Source organism: Humulus lupulus, chromosome 1 (genome assembly GCF_963169125.1).
Source record: "Humulus lupulus chromosome 1, drHumLupu1.1, whole genome shotgun sequence".
Classification (NCBI taxonomy): Eukaryota; Viridiplantae; Streptophyta; class Magnoliopsida; order Rosales; family Cannabaceae; genus Humulus; species Humulus lupulus.
The window spans coordinates 84,689,981-84,705,612 of record NC_084793.1 but is presented as its reverse complement, the minus strand read 5'-3'; the positions used below and the strand labels follow the sequence as shown (position 1 = coordinate 84,705,612).

The 15,632-nt window shown below is 36.7% G+C and overlaps 1 protein-coding gene across 1 annotated transcript; it reads left to right on the top strand.

Annotated features, from left to right (window-relative positions):
• The first annotated feature begins 7,984 nt into the window (after positions 1–7,984).
• Positions 7,985–14,939, top strand: LOC133795426 (gamma-tubulin complex component 4). Its single transcript, XM_062232881.1, has 16 exons — positions 7,985–8,348; positions 8,597–8,888; positions 8,990–9,126; positions 9,417–9,515; positions 10,024–10,144; positions 10,684–10,956; positions 11,168–11,248; positions 11,323–11,406; positions 11,763–11,849; positions 11,983–12,038; positions 12,211–12,378; positions 12,580–12,805; positions 13,368–13,456; positions 13,830–13,983; positions 14,177–14,299; positions 14,386–14,939. The coding sequence occupies exons 1-16, from the start codon at positions 8,179–8,181 to the stop codon at positions 14,452–14,454; spliced, it is 2,229 nt and encodes a 742-aa protein (XP_062088865.1). The 5' UTR covers positions 7,985–8,178; the 3' UTR covers positions 14,455–14,939.
• Positions 14,940–15,632: the final 693 nt, after the last annotated feature.

Here is a 15,632-nt window from a genome sequence, read left to right as displayed (position 1 = left end):
GGGGTCAAGCTTGCAAACCCTGGAACTACTTCTTACGTCGATGTTTTGGAAACAGCTATAGAGGTGGAAAGGCTCCAAGAAAATGTTAGCAAGGAGGAGGCAAGCAAGTTTGAACCCAAGCAGCAGAATCAAACTCAGTATGGTCGAAACCACAACAAAAACCAGCATAGCAATAATGGGCAGAAAAGAAAGCATCCCGATAATAAGCAAACTGACACTGACAAAAGAGCACAAACTAACAATGGTAATAATAAGCCATGTTATGTGGAATACCCTCAGTGCTCTAAGTGCTAGAAACAACATACTAGGGAGTGTCGTGCAAATAGCAAAGGTTGTTAGAATTGTGGCCAGGAAGGTCATCGAAAAAGGGATTTTCCACAACTCAAACCAGAAGAAAAGAAGGACAACAAGATGGTTCCAGCCAGAGCCTTTGCCTTGACCTAGGGAGAAGCCAAAACTAGTAACAAGGTGGTCACAGGTCAACTTCCCATCCTTGATAATATATGTTCAATATTGTTTGATTCAGGAGCAACACACTCATATATCTCGTTAGGAATGATAGAGAAATTAAACAAACCTTGTGAAGGATTTAGAACTAGGTTTGTTACGGAATTGCCTTCGGGCAAAATTGTTTTATCATCACAAATAGTACGAGGAGTGTCAATCATAGCTGAGGGCACGGAGCTAGAAGGAGACCTGATAGAGCTAGAAATCAAGGATTTTGACGTAATACTGGGCATGGACTGGTTAGCAAGACTTGACGCAACCATCGACTGTAGACGCAAGCAAGTGACGTTCGAAACTCCTGAGGGTCAAAAACTATGTTTTATGGGAAAGGTTTCAGGACTACGAACACCGCTTATCTCATCTCTCAAAGCTCAAAGGATGATAGAGAAAGGATGTCACACATTCTTAGCAAGCATCATAGATGTGGCACAAGAAACACCAATAAAGGTTGGAGACGTCCGCATTATAAATGAATTTCCAGAGATATTTCCTAACGACTTACCAGGGTTACCCCCTACTCGAGAAATTGACTTCACAATCAAACTAGTACCGAGAACCAAGCTTATCTCAAAGGCACCATACTGGACGGCACCTACCGAACTCAAGGAGTTGAAAACGTAGTTACAAGAGCTCTTATACTTGGGTTTCATCAGACCAAGCCATTCTCCATGGGGGGCACTAGTTCTATTTGTGAAGAAGAAGGATGGAAGCATGCGGATGTGTATCGATTACTGCGAGCTAAACAAGGTGACAATTAAGAACAAGTACCCGCTACCCTAGATCAACGACTTATTTGATCAACTCCAAGGAGCGACTGTACTTTCAAAGATTGATCTACGGTTCAGTTATCACCAGCTCAAGGTAAGGGAACAAGATATATCAAAGACAGCTTTTAGGACTCGATACAGACATTACGAGTTTCTAGTTATATCTTTTGGCCTTACCAACGCTCCATCCACATTTATGGACTTAATGAACCGGGTCTTCAAGGATTACTTGGACAAATTTGTCGTGGTGTTCATTAACGATATATTGGTGTACTCCAAGGACGAAGTCGAGCACGAGGAACATTTAAGACTGACCATGTTGCGACTAAAGGAGCACCAACTTTACGCAAAATTCAAGAAATGCGAATTTTGGCTATCACAAGTAGCATTCCTTGGGCATATAATATCCAAGGATGGAGTCGTAGTAGACCCAACTAAAGTAGAGGTTGTGAAGGATTGGCCAAGACCTAAGAATGCGTTAGAAGTTACAAGTTTTCTCAGACTAGCAGGCTATTACCGTAGATTTGTAGAAGGCTTTTCTAAGATAGCCACTCCGCTTACCAACCTAACCCAGAAGCCAAAAAAGTTCAACTGGACGGATAAATGTCAAGAAAGCTTCTAGTTGCTCAAAGATAAATTGTGTTCAGAACCAGTACTTTGCGTACCGACACCCAACGAAAAGTTTGTAGTATACTGTGATGCATCCAAGCAAGGTTTAGGATGTGTGTTGATGCAAAATGACAAGGTGATAGCCTACGCCTCAAGGCAGCTAAAGGAATATGAGCAATGCTATCCAACACACGATATTGAGTTGGCGGAGGTGGTCTTCGCACTGAAAATCTAGCGCCACTATTTATATGGAGAACAATGTGAGATTTATACAGACCACAAGAGCTTGAAATAATTCTTCATGCAAAAGGAGCTCAATGTAAGGCAGCGCAGGTGGTTGGAACTAGTAAAGGACTATGACTGTAAAATCTTATACCACCCAAGAAAGGCGAATGTAGTTGCAGATGCTTTAAGTCGGAAAAGTTACAGAAATCTGGCAGCATTATCCAGGATTGAAAAGCTGCTACAACAAGAGCTGATTAACGCCGAGATAGAAGGAGTCATGGGTCAACTGACTAACTTGTCCATCTAGTCAAGTTTACTAGAGGATATACGAATTGGGCAATGGCATGATGACATGTTAGTATCACATATGTCTGCAGTCAAAGAAGGCAAGACTACAGATTTCTCTATAGCAGGATAGGGGTTCTTGAAATATAAGGGTCGAGAATGCGTGCCCAATGATCATGGAATTAAGATGAAGATTTTAGAAGAGGCACACACTACCCCATACTCTGTTCACCCGGGATCAACCAAGATGAATCACGACCTTAAGGCACTATATTGGTGGCTGGGAATGAAGAAAGACATAGCAGAGTATGTGTCCAAATGCCTAATATGCCAGCAAGTAAAGGCGGAATATCAGCGACCCGCAGGCTTATTGCAACCACTTAGTATTTGGTAATGGAAGTGGGAAGACATAGCCATGGACTTCGTGACAGGATTACCATGAATAAATAAGCAACACGACTCAGCTTGGGTTGGGGTAGATAGACTCACCAAGTCAGCTCACTTCCTGCCTGTCAAGACTACGTACACTGTGAATCAGTACACAAACATGTATGCTCAAGAAATTGTACGACTGCATGGAATCCCTAAGATTGTAGTATCCGATAGAGGTTTGGTGTTCACATCAAGATTTTTGGGAAGCTTGCAACAAGCCATGGGTACCAAGCTAAGTTTTAGTACAACAATTCATCCTCAGACCGACCGATAGTCCAAGCGTACCATACATATTTTAGCAGATATGTTGAGCGCTTGTGTACTAGACTTCAGAGGATTGTGGAGTAAGTATTTACCACTTATAGAGTTCTCGTACAATAATAGCTACCAGGAAACGATCGGTATGGCGCCCTATGAGCTACTTTATGGAAGGAAATGCCGATCGCCGTTACATTGGGACGAGGTAGGAGAAAGACAACTTCTTGGACCCGAAGCTGTTAGAGAGGCTCAAGACGCAGTGGAACTGATTAGAAAGCGTATGCTCGCTACTCAGAGTCGACAAAAGAGTTATGCGGATGTCAAGCGATGAGATGTGGAATTCAAGGTCAGAGATCAAGTCTTCTTAAGAATATCTCCTATGAAAGGAGTGAAGTGGTTTTGGAAGAAAGACAAACTTAGTCCCCAGTTTATAGGTCCTTTTGAGATATTGGACAAGGTGGGACCAGTAGCGTATATATTAGCCCTACCACCAGCTCTAGCAGATAGCCACAATGTGTTTCACATCTCGATGTTGCGTAGATATGTGTCAGACCCATCCCTCGTTCTCAAGTACGATACGTTAGCACTTCAGAAAGACCTAAGTTATGAGGAGCGGCCGGTTCACATCCTGGAGAAGGGGATAAAGGAATTACGGTCTAAGAGTATTTCAATGGTCAAGGTCTTATGGAGTAATAGTATCAAACGAGAGGCAACGTGGGAATTGGAGGAAGACATCCGAGCACGGTATCTGAAATTTTTTGGTATGTAAACTTCGGGGACGAAATTCTTTTAAGTAGGGGAAAATTGTAGCGTCTCGAAATTTTACTTAGTTAGATAGTAGTAGCTTGGCTGTAGTATTTTAGTTTTCATGGTTAATTATTCAAGCCGAGATTTATTTGGAAACTCATAGAGATAGTTATGGATTTTATAACTTTAACCTATAGTTTATAAATATTAATTTTATTATAAGGTTTGATTAATATAGGTGGTCCTAGAAATATTATTAAGGATTTAAGGATTTTAGATGAATAAATAATCAAGGATAAACCTAGGAAGTTTAGAATCTTCCCTCAAATGTTAGGATCTAGTATTACTAAGTCAAGGTGGTTTTAAACAACTTCAAGTGTGCTGAAAGTGTGCAAAAACGTGTTTGATATATCGGCGTAAGCCGATATATCGCAGCTATAGGGGCTGATATATCACCTATGATTGATACGAAAAACACGTTGACTTCGTACGAACGAAACCACGGAGCCTCGGGAATATGGGGGAGGCGATATATTGGCTCCACTTGCATATTTTGAAAGTCCATGGAAACCGAGCTAAAAAAAGCCCTCAACAACTTGGACTTGCTCTTGAACAATTTTGACCGAGTTCTGGGCATTTGTTTAGCAAAAAATTCAATTTTTATTCATTTTAAAGGGAGTTAGTTTCACTCCTTGAACTCTATAAATAGAACCCTTCACTCAGCCATTTGCATCATCTTTCAAACACTTCTCAGAGCCTCCAAGTTGTTAAATTCGTTCTAGAGAGAAACACTAGGATTTTTGGGTTAAAACTTTCAAATCTAAGCTTTTCTAAACACTTGGGAAGTAAGCTAGAGTGTGATTTTGGTATTGAGGTGTAGATCAAAGTCTAAGCTATCTAAGGTACTCTTAATCCTCAAATTTAATTCATTGTTATTCCTCTTATTCTTTTCTTTTTCTTCAAATCCTAACTTGTTATAATGGCTTTTGGTTAGGTGTTTGATTTTCCTTGAAACTTAAGGTTTTCAGTAAGTTCTTGTCTTGATGGTTTAGATCTTCTCTTCATCTTCTTTTCTTTAGGAAACTTATGGTTTTACTGTTTGGTTTTAGGAGTTTCCAATCCCGCACTTGTCTCCAATACCCCAGTTTTGGTAAGGAAAATAAGTTAGATTTTATGTGTTATGATTATGTTTATATGCTATGTGTATGTATGTATGTTGCTTTTATGTTTGTAGTCGCTTGGGAAATATGATTGCTTAGATAGCAAATAAGCAAATCCTGAGATTTTTATCATTATCGTATACTATAGTTGTATTTAAACCTACCTCTAAATAGTAGCAAGAGGACTTTGTAGTCTTATGTTTTATGCTTTATGTTTTTACGTCTTATGTTTTATGTTATGCTTTAGCAGTTTTTCCTTACTGGGCATTAGGCTCAAGGCTCATTCCTTTTTATTTAGATGGTGCAGGTAAATGAACATGGAAGGCAGGACGGATTCTAGGTGGCTTTGGCATGTGTATTTGGAGAGGACTAAAGAAATGGACCGATGGAATCAATCGAGGATGACGTTGACATTTGAGTCTTTTATTTATGTATTTATGATTTCCGCATTTAATATTTGAGCATTTAATTAAAGGTTTTGTTTTTCTTTATGATTTTATGTAATAACAATGGGATCCCGTATTTTGGATTTTCTATAATAAAGTCTATTATTTTATGTATATATCCAAAAGATAGTAGTATGTCTTAGTAGTTTTTAAAGGTCTGAGGTCTTTAAGTTAGTCGGGTCTTTACATGGAGCAGGTTTCCCCCTGGAGTTGGATGATGCACTTCCTTCTTCCGGGCTCTGATCGGCCATGGGCTACTTCCCAGGCCTTCGCAGGTAGTTTTCAGTTTGAGGAGTTCATTCCTCAAGGATTTGTGGCAATGGTCGCCCACCAGTTCCAGGATTGTTCATAGTGGCCATTGATGATATGCAGTTTTGATTAACCAATACAGAGATTCGTTTAATGCTCTCAATGAAAGCACCAAACTATTGACACCGTTTTTCGTCAACTTAGATATGAAGAGCACTAAACACAGATACATAAAAAATAGAAGGATTCACAAGCTTTTTACGTGGTTCAACAGTTAAAATCTACCTAGTCCACGAGTCACTATTATTAGTCTCACCACTTTCTAAAAGCTTTTTCAAAAAGCAATTCAACAGAGTCTTCTCTAGTACAATTTGTGCGTGAATACAAATGAATCAGACCAGGCTATTTATAGACCTGGTCATGAGAATATCTTCCTCTGACTCAAAGAAGTTACAATCAATCATATTAATGTGAAATAAATATAATAAATGCATTGATTACATAATATCCCATGACAATAGGGATTTAATATCTGATAATAACGAATCCCTATGGAATAGGGATATCCGAACAGCATTCCCGCATGCAAACGTGTTATTGAGCTTGATCGTATTGCTGACATGCTTTCGAGACCGGTCCAAGCTTCGAGCTCACCGTTCCAATTATAACCCTCTCCTCATCTAGTAATTTCGTCGAGAATGTTCTTCGGAGAAATTCGGTACTTTCGAGCCTGCAACTCAGGCTCGAACGATGGGACTAGATTGTTGATAGCAGATCTGGAACCAATTAATAATTCACACAAGTGTTTTTGCCAGTATTCGAATACACAAGCTTACCTATTTCAAGTTTAACTATTTAAAGCTGACATTTCGAGGCTATTCCTTTCATTCTCGAAATTTGGGTGTAACACATTTATACTTAATTTTTCAAAGGACCCGAAGGGCTAGCCTTTGGTTCTTAAGTTGTAATTTAACTTGCTAACTTTCCTATAACTCATATATTTATATATATTATAGTTTTATATTTATTTACTAGTGTTGACAAGCGTTTTGGTCAATGACACTGAATCAATATAAACGACAGAATAGAATTTAATAAATTGAAATCAAATAAACACACAAAGAATTTATAGTGGTTCTGTCCCAAGAGTTGGTAATGACCTACATCTACTTACACTTATATTAATCAAGAAGATCTCAGACTCAAGATCAAGAAGAACAAGGTTCAATTGAGTCTCCTAAGCCTGAGAAAGAATACAATTCAATAGGGTTTTGTATGTAAAGTGTGCATAAGAAAATAATGACTGTGAGAGATCTCTATTTATAGAGTCTCTTAATGGGCTATGAGCTCTACGAAATAATCTAGGTCCTACACGTGTAGTGTGAAATTGTTACAACTGATTACAAATTCAAATAATATTGGAAACATACATTCAAATATCAGTTACATAAATGTCTTGGGATATTTCCTAATATCTCGCGAAATCTTGATCTTCGGGTTTAAATAAGTTGTCCTTCGAGCATGTCCATCTTCGAGCAGCTTCATGAGATATTACCAGCAATCTTCTCTTCGAGCATAAAACTTTGATTAGTTTTCAACATAGGACAAAGCAGACTGCAGCTCTTCGCACTAATGATGTCTACTCAAGCAGATATCTTATCTCGATCAGCTTTGATGTCGTTTACTGCCACATGTCCTCTTAAAATGTCACGTCACCATGTCTAAATTTGGGTTAAACAACTAGATTCTACTTCATTATTTTATTATCTCTTTTAAATTCTAGTATTTATTTAATGTTACTAATGTTGGTTTGTTTTTTAATATTTTATTTTGTAGGATGTTTCTCAGTGATCCAAGCTGAATGTGTAGTGTTGATGGTATGGTTGGATTGGAATCTATCAATGAGACTTTTGATGCATATTGTAAAGATTGATTGTTTAGGATTTGTGTCCGCTTACACTAAGTGACATATATTTTACAATGACATTAGGTCATTGTTAGTGGATATAGCAAGTATGTTACCCTAATCCATTTTCGTCTGCTTATGAATTGGTTTCGCATGCTCTTAGGATAGATAGACAATTTGTTTGGATTGATGTTATCCCTCACTTTCTTCAAGATATTTAGTCTTTTTAGATGTATAACATTATATTTCTTTTAATGAAAATTTTCATTCCCAGAAAAAGTGATTCTAATAATCTAACAAAATGCTTTTCACAAATGGAATGACCTTTCTTTAAAAAAAAAACTTGATTTATTAATATTAAATTCCCATAGAATGACAATTGTTTTGAGGTTGGACAAATTACGGGCCGAGGCGGGTAGCACTATAAACCAAAAAGGAGCCAAGAACATAAAAGAGAGCCGGAAATACGTGAAAGCAGAAGCGTCCAATTAGTACCGCCCATTTCAAAAAAAGTTGCAGAGCCGAAGCGAGCGAGAGAGAGAGAGATTGGTTCATATTCTTCAATTCAAACCCCTAACTCTATAACAATGCTGCACGAGATTCTGCTTGCACTTTTGGGCTACACTGGTGATCTCATTATCGACCAGAGAGAACACTACAATTCTCTCGGCATCCCCCTACCTCCCGACGCTCCCGTCGCCGATGAGCCTACTTTCAAGCTCGCTCCCGACATTTCCTTCCTCGAACCCAGTGAAAGGTACCGTAACCAAAACTTCAAAGATAAATATTTTATTCAATTGCTGAATGTTGGAGAGAAAATGGCTTGAATTCTTATTTCTTGATAGTTTTTAATTGCCTAGAGTTTTTCTTCTAGGGCCCACAAATGTACTTGCGTTGTTAAATGTGCAGTGCTGCAATTGGTAGTGCATTTGGGTCTATGTTTGCTTTTGATTAATATGTGTAACTGTATTTTATATTTTGGAGTGTTGATTGATGTGAATGCAGGGATCTGATTGAGAGGATCGTCACTTTAGGGTTTTATTACAGGGAGCTAGACCGATTTTCGACCAAGTCTCGGAATTTGAGTTGGATAAGATCGGCGAATGTGAATCCTTTGGTGACAATTTCTGAATTGTCCAAAGCAAAAACTGGGAGACAGAGTGTGTATCGTAGAGCCATTGCTAATGGTATAGTTGAGATTCTGTCAGTATATAGGTCTGCTGTTCTCCACAGTGAGCAGAAATTGCTGTCCGAAACTGTTCCCATTTTGGCAACAGTTACCCAGGGACTCAATAAGGTCGGCCTGCAATTTTATTTTGCCGCTTTTATCTTTGGACAAATATGATGGTGAAGCTTTTTTCATATAAATAATTCATCTATATTCTTCCCGGAGTGTAGTTTTTTGTTCTTTTGCCACCTCTCCATGAGCTTATTCTAGAGATTGAGCGAGATGATATTCGTGGTGGTCAACTTCTTAACCTATTGCACAAACGATGCCACTGTGGAGTTCCGGAATTGCAGACGTGCATTCAAAGGTGTGCTCTTATTTCTTGTTTTTTCCCGATCAATGTGCTGGGATTTGTTCATTAATGTAGAAACTTCTTTGACAGCAAGCATTGAATTCTCCATTGCCATGAGATGATTAGTATAAGTTAAACCAAAATGTATGCTATGCTTGGTGTTCTTAAATTAGTTATGAGCTACTGCATTGGTTATTACTTAACGATTATTTATTTATTTAAAATATCTGGTTTTTGTAGAAACGCAATTATATTCCGTATTTCTTTCTTTTCACTTACTCGTGGTGGTGGTGCTTGAATTGTAGGCTTCTTTGGCATGGACATCAGGTTATGTATAATCAGCTCGCTTCGTGGGTGGTTTATGGGACTCTTCAAGATCAGTATGGGGAATTTTTTATCAGGAGGTAATGATTGAAGACCACAACTTCTTAGGGGTGGTAATAATTTCATTGTCAAAATTTCTTTGGTTGAATCTAGTTTGCAAGACTTTTTTTTTAAGAAATTTGATTTGGTGCTATTTGGAGAATGTATGACATGATACTTATTTTGTAATTGAACCAGAAATCAGATTAATATTACATTTTCTGCTTATATGGTGTATTTCAAGTGCTTTTTTAATCCTAGAAGCTAAAAGTAGCTTAAAATAAGCTTAGCCAAACGGAGCCTTAATATGTTTCCCCTGGAAATAATATAACTGCTGCAATTGGATGTTGGAAACTGGAAAGAGATTTAATAATTTTTGCAAGTACTGGATAACTTTATATATATATATATATTTTCATAAGTTCCTAGAAGTCATGTATGGGAGAAATTCCTTGTTCATGTTATTGCTGTATATTCATTTTCCTGCTCAGTTTTGTTTTTTCTATTGCAAGGAAAATGAAAAGATTTTATGGGTGTATAACTTTTCAGGCAGGAAGACAGAGACATAGATCATAGTTCATCTCATTCAGACATATCAGAAAAGTTGTCACGATTATCAACTGATGATACATCTCTAACAGATTGGCACCTGGGTTTTCATATATTTTTGGTAGCCTGATTGTCTTTTCTTGTTCACGTGTTGCATCATATTCATTATTTCCACCCTTGGTATATTTATTTCTTAAAAATTTATCTAGATGTTGATTTTTTTTTTGATTCACTGAAGTCAAGAGTATAGGATGAGCCTTGTGTTAAGTTTGCTATTGTTGCCTTTTTTTCTTCCCTTTCTTTAAACAAAATTTCTCACCTTTTAAGGATGCCTAGTGTGCCTGTGTTAGGGTATTAGTGCCCTCTTTCTGTATTATCACGGTTTTGAATTAAAGACTGAATATGTTCTTTAACAAGTATTATTTTATAAGAAATTGAATACTCTCTAACAAGGGTGCTATAAGGTATGTGACTTTAGAGTATACTAATGTCTCTTGAAAGACTTGGAAGGATCTGAAGTAGCTCTTTAGGCCAAAATAATTCATTTTAGTTTCTTCAATTTGGACTTCTTTATCAGTCCCTAAAGAAAAACTTATAAATGGGATCTTCACCTGGTATTTCATGTACTATACTGGCTTTTTCTTTCTTCCTTTTCTCCAGGATATGCTACCAGAATACATTCATATGCGTGTTGCAGAATCAATTTTGTTTGCGGGTAAAGCTATCAGGGTTCTTCGCAACCCAAGTCATGCCTTTCGGTTTCAGGATGCTGTATATCATCAGCAAATGCCAAGGGGCACTCAGAAATTTCATGGCTTTACAGGACGGTTTCCTTTCCAGAAGGAGCCTTTTGTTGATCAAGAAAAGATTGGAGAAGAACTGCTTCCACAGTCTGAGGCGGATAAGATTGAAAAGATGCTTTCAGATCTAAAGGTTTTCCTGTACAAACTTTATACTTTGAGAGTTTACTTTGTATGCCTTGATTTCTGTAACTTATAGATGTACAAGATGACAGTTTGGGTTGCAATTGATCACTAATACTGAAATGAATAGTTTTATACTATCTTTAAAGTTGTTTCAGTATGCAAGAGATAATTTTCTGATAGTATTCCAAATGAATTTATTTCTAGATTACACTCTGCAGGAATCATCAGAATTTCACAAAAGATCATTTGAATATGCTGTTGATTCCATTCGGGCAATTGCAGCCAGTCATCTTTGGCAGGTTTGGAGTGTGACATATTTGGCTCTTTAATGTTAGTGAGTTCAAAATCTAACATAGACTTTTCATTGCTGCAGCTTGTAGTTGTACGAGCTGACCTGAATGGCCATCTGAAGGCCCTAAAAGATTATTTTCTTTTGGCCAAAGGAGATTTCTTTCAGGTATATGATGCACATGTCTTGATAGTGATGTTCTTTGTGTTAGCAATTAGAAGGTTTGCTAGGTACTTTTTTTCCCCTCTAGTGAAGGAAGTGTATTTCTTTTTATTTGATACATTGGGGATTTGAGAATCTCCCCCCTCCCACACACACTCACACCCAACCACTTGAGCTATACTCAAGTGGCGGATGTGTATTTAATCTGTCTTGGTAGCTCTTATAGATTTTGTATTCTCTGTGAAATACTCTACCTTATGCCATATTAACCTTTTTTGAATTATGCAGGCATTACTGACTATAGTAATATGTTTATGGTTAAAAGAAACATACTTTAACTTGAATTACATTTACTATGCCAGTTATTTCTCGAAGAGAGTCGCCAGTTGATGCGTCTACCTCCTCGCCAGTCAACTGCTGAAGCTGATCTCGTGATTCCTTTTCAGCTGGTGAGATAAATATGAAATGATTCCTTATGGATATTTTTTGATTAGCTGAAATATTTATTCCAACTTCTATCTTGTTTTGTGATTGAATATTAGTGGTTAGGAAACAAATTCATTGGCACTATTTGTAATGCAGGCAGCAATAAAAACTATTGGTGAAGAAGACAAATACTTCTCCCGAGTATCTTTGAGGTTAGAGCACTTTTTCAATTCTTCCAACTCACTTTCTTTTTCCTTATTGTGTGTGTGGAAGTTGACTGATTTGATTAAAGTCTGCTTAGGAATTTTTGCAGCTTTGTTTTGATGGTTTCGCAAACAACAAACAACGTATTGTTTAATTAATTATTCTTTCTCTACTTACTAGGATGCCCTTGTTTGGAATGACTGTTAAATCCTCCCAAGGAGATTTACCAAAGGATGGGAACTTAGGTGGTACTTCAGAAACAACACTTGATGGCTGGGATGGGATTGCTCTTGAGTACAAGGTTGATTGGCCGCTACAGTTGTTCTTCACCCAAGAAGTGCTATCCAAGTAAGATTATAGCTCTACTTGTGGTTGTGGATGCTTTGCTCTAGATTTTTAGGATTTAACAAACACATGTCCTATTGAATTTAATTGCTTTTTATTTTGGAAGAAGGAAAAAGCCACTGTTTTCAAACATTTGATTGTTAAAAATAGTTTTTGTTTTTTTTTGCCTCACACATTTACATGTTTACAATGGTTTTGCTTCAGATACAGCAGGGTCTTCCAATATTTGCTGCGGCTGAAGCGAACACAAATGGAATTGGAGAAATCATGGGCTTCTGCAATGCACCAAGATCACACAGATTTTGCCAAACACCGCAATGACCGCAGAAATTGCTCAGTATCTCAACAGCGACGGCAGCGATTTAGACCAATGTGGCGCATTAGAGAACATATGGCATTCCTGATTAGAAATCTTCAATTTTACATACAGGTCATAACAAGTTTCTTATTCCTTTCTGTCACTTTTTTCTTGAAGATTAGTTCTCTTAGAGAAAACTGGTGGAAGTATCAGTGTACTTCTGAATAGTGGTTAGGTTGATCATATTTTTCAATAGAAGAAAAGCTATTAGACTGTTTCTAAGCTAAGATGATTGACTTCTGCAATCACCACTTCTTTTGGGTCATGTAATTACATGAATGTATTATTACATTCACTATGGGTACCTTTGGTACCCCGTATTATGTCGTATTGTCTTGTATTGTATTATAATGAATTGTGTTTTATAGCATATTTTTATATAATAATATGTTTGGTATTGACTTTTTCTAAAATATTATATTATATGTAAATACAAGTCAATACCAAACATAGTACTATATAAAAATATGTTATAAAACACAATTCATTATAATACAATACGACATAATACGGCGCATCTAACACGCTATGTTATATATTTTAAACTATTCAAGTATAGATCTTGTCAGCAGTCTTTAAATTTTGACCATCTGATATTCTGTTCTCATTCAAAATGTTTCCGTGTTTGCAATAGGTGGATGTGATAGAATCTCAGTGGAATGTTCTTCAAGCTCACATTCAAGATTCTCATGACTTTACTGAACTAGTGGGATTTCATCAAGAGTAAGTCAGCATATAGTTCTAATTCCATTTTGTGTTGGAGACTTGCTGCAAACCAGCAATATGTCTCAAGGGTGAATTTATTTGTTAGGGAAATAATGTTTTATGTGATAAATTGCCCAATATGAGGATAATATATAGCTTGCTATAGAAGACAGATTATTTTTTCAAACTGGATAATTGTCTGTAAGACTCATTTTGCTACCTTAGTTCTCCACAAATCAAGTAATGTCCAAGTTTTGCAGAAAACTTCTGTTTTTTGCTTGAATAATTTGGTCAAGTGGGCACTTTTATTTATCCAGTTGCCATATGGCTCATCTTCTATATGGTATCTGCGACTCTTGTATTTATAATATTTCTTCTTTTTTTTTTATAGGTATTTGTCGGCTTTAATTTCACAATCTTTCCTGGATATTGGTTCTTTATCAAGAATACTGGACAGTATAATGAAACTTTGTCTTCGGTTCTGTGGGAGCATTGACAACCAAGAAAGCATTGCAAATACATCTGAACTAGAACATATAACGGAGGTACATCTGGCTAACATGATTACTAGTTGCCATGTTCTGATTGAGTTGCCTTTTCTGATTTTAGCTCGTTTTTTTTCATTATATTTCTCCCGCTGTAAATTTTCTTGACTCATGGACATCACAAATCTATGCTAAATCCTCAAGTTTTGATGTCACACTTAAATAGAGTTTTCTTTTGGGTACTCTGATTCAGGAATTTAACAAGAAATCGAACTCGTTATACACAATATTGCGCAGTAGTAGGCTAGTTGGGAGTCAGAGAGCCCCATTTCTGCGGCGTTTTCTTATGCGTTTGAACTTCAATTCATTCTTTGAGGTAATGCAACTAGAAAGCAGCATTGCTATAATACTCTCTTTTTTTTCCATGTACTTTTCTAACAGCTCATCTTCATCACTTACCAGGCAACTGCCAGAGGTGTACTGAATGTTGTCAGACCTCGTCCAGCTGTTTCAGTTTTGAATCAGCAGTAGCGTCATTTCATGCCTCGATATATTTGCAAGACCATGCCATGTAAATAGAGTAGTGTTATTGAAGAGGTTACAAAAGACTACTTGATTCTCTAGTATGAATGCAATTTCATAGTCGTCCCATATGAAAGTTGGGTGGTGTGAGTAGAAAACGTGCTTACTGTTCTTCTGATGATGTTGATGAAGCATTTTCCATAGCTAGCTTGTTAAAGGTGAAGTAATCATTCTATATTTGTTCTCGTAGTTAGTGTACCCATGCATATTTCGGTTTTATCTTCAGTTTGTGACTGGATCCTAGGTGAGTCTTCAAGTGATCTTGTACCTGGAAGATTGCTGGTGAAGTTTCTCTTCCCACTGTAAAAAAAATGTAGGTAGATGTTTTTGCATTTTCATCATGTTTGTTGGTAGCTTTGTGTTATATTTACAAGGTACTGCTTCTCTTTCTGATGTGTGAAATATTATAAAGAAAAACGACAGTGTTCCTACCATATACAGCTATATCTTTGATTTTATTAGTGGGATTTTGTTCCCTTCCCGTATGCTGGGATGGGACGAAGCAGTTAGTAGGGCTGTAGTAAAAATTCGAAAAATAAAGGCAACCTAAAAATTACATGTTAAAGTCGACGAAGTTTGTAAGGTGGTATTTTGGACATACAAATATATAATGCTTAAACTGGAGAGAAATATTACTCAGGACTTGCTTTTTGATATTTTGTAATAAAACGCCATTCCATTTTTTTTATCAGAATGTCGCAGTGATTGAGGAAGTTTTTTATTTTGTTTTTTTTAAATGGCATAAGTTACTCAACTATTTTCTTTATAATTAAAGAAAGAGTATTCCATGCAAATAGATAATTTAAAATATCATTTTCTTAGAAGACTTGCGCTAATCATTTTTAGAAGGGAGATGTTATTTTGTGAATAGTTTTTAATGTTATTTTTCACAGAAACATGCTTAAAAAGATGTTATTTTGCATGTAAAAATATCATAAAGAATGAATAGAAGAGTAATGATATGTGCACTTAAAATATGCACTAAAAATATTGAACAATAACATGGCAGTTTATTAAAAAAATAAAATTTGAGTAATTTTAATTAAAAAAATACTCAATTTTCCATGATTATGTCGTGAAAAGTGAAAAACTAGTTGCTAGGATTTTCTTCATATTGTTTTCTCTTC

Excerpts from the sequence above, each read along its gene's own strand:
- LOC133795426 (XM_062232881.1), top strand. The coding sequence starts at position 8,179 with ATGCTGCACGAGATTCTGCTTGCACTTTTGGGCTACACTGGTGATCTC. Across the intron at positions 10,145-10,683 it reads TGGGTTTTCATATATTTTTG|GATATGCTACCAGAATACAT; the intron begins GTAGCCTGATTG and ends CCTTTTCTCCAG. Across the intron at positions 13,457-13,829 it reads CTAGTGGGATTTCATCAAGA|GTATTTGTCGGCTTTAATTT; the intron begins GTAAGTCAGCAT and ends TTTTTTTTATAG.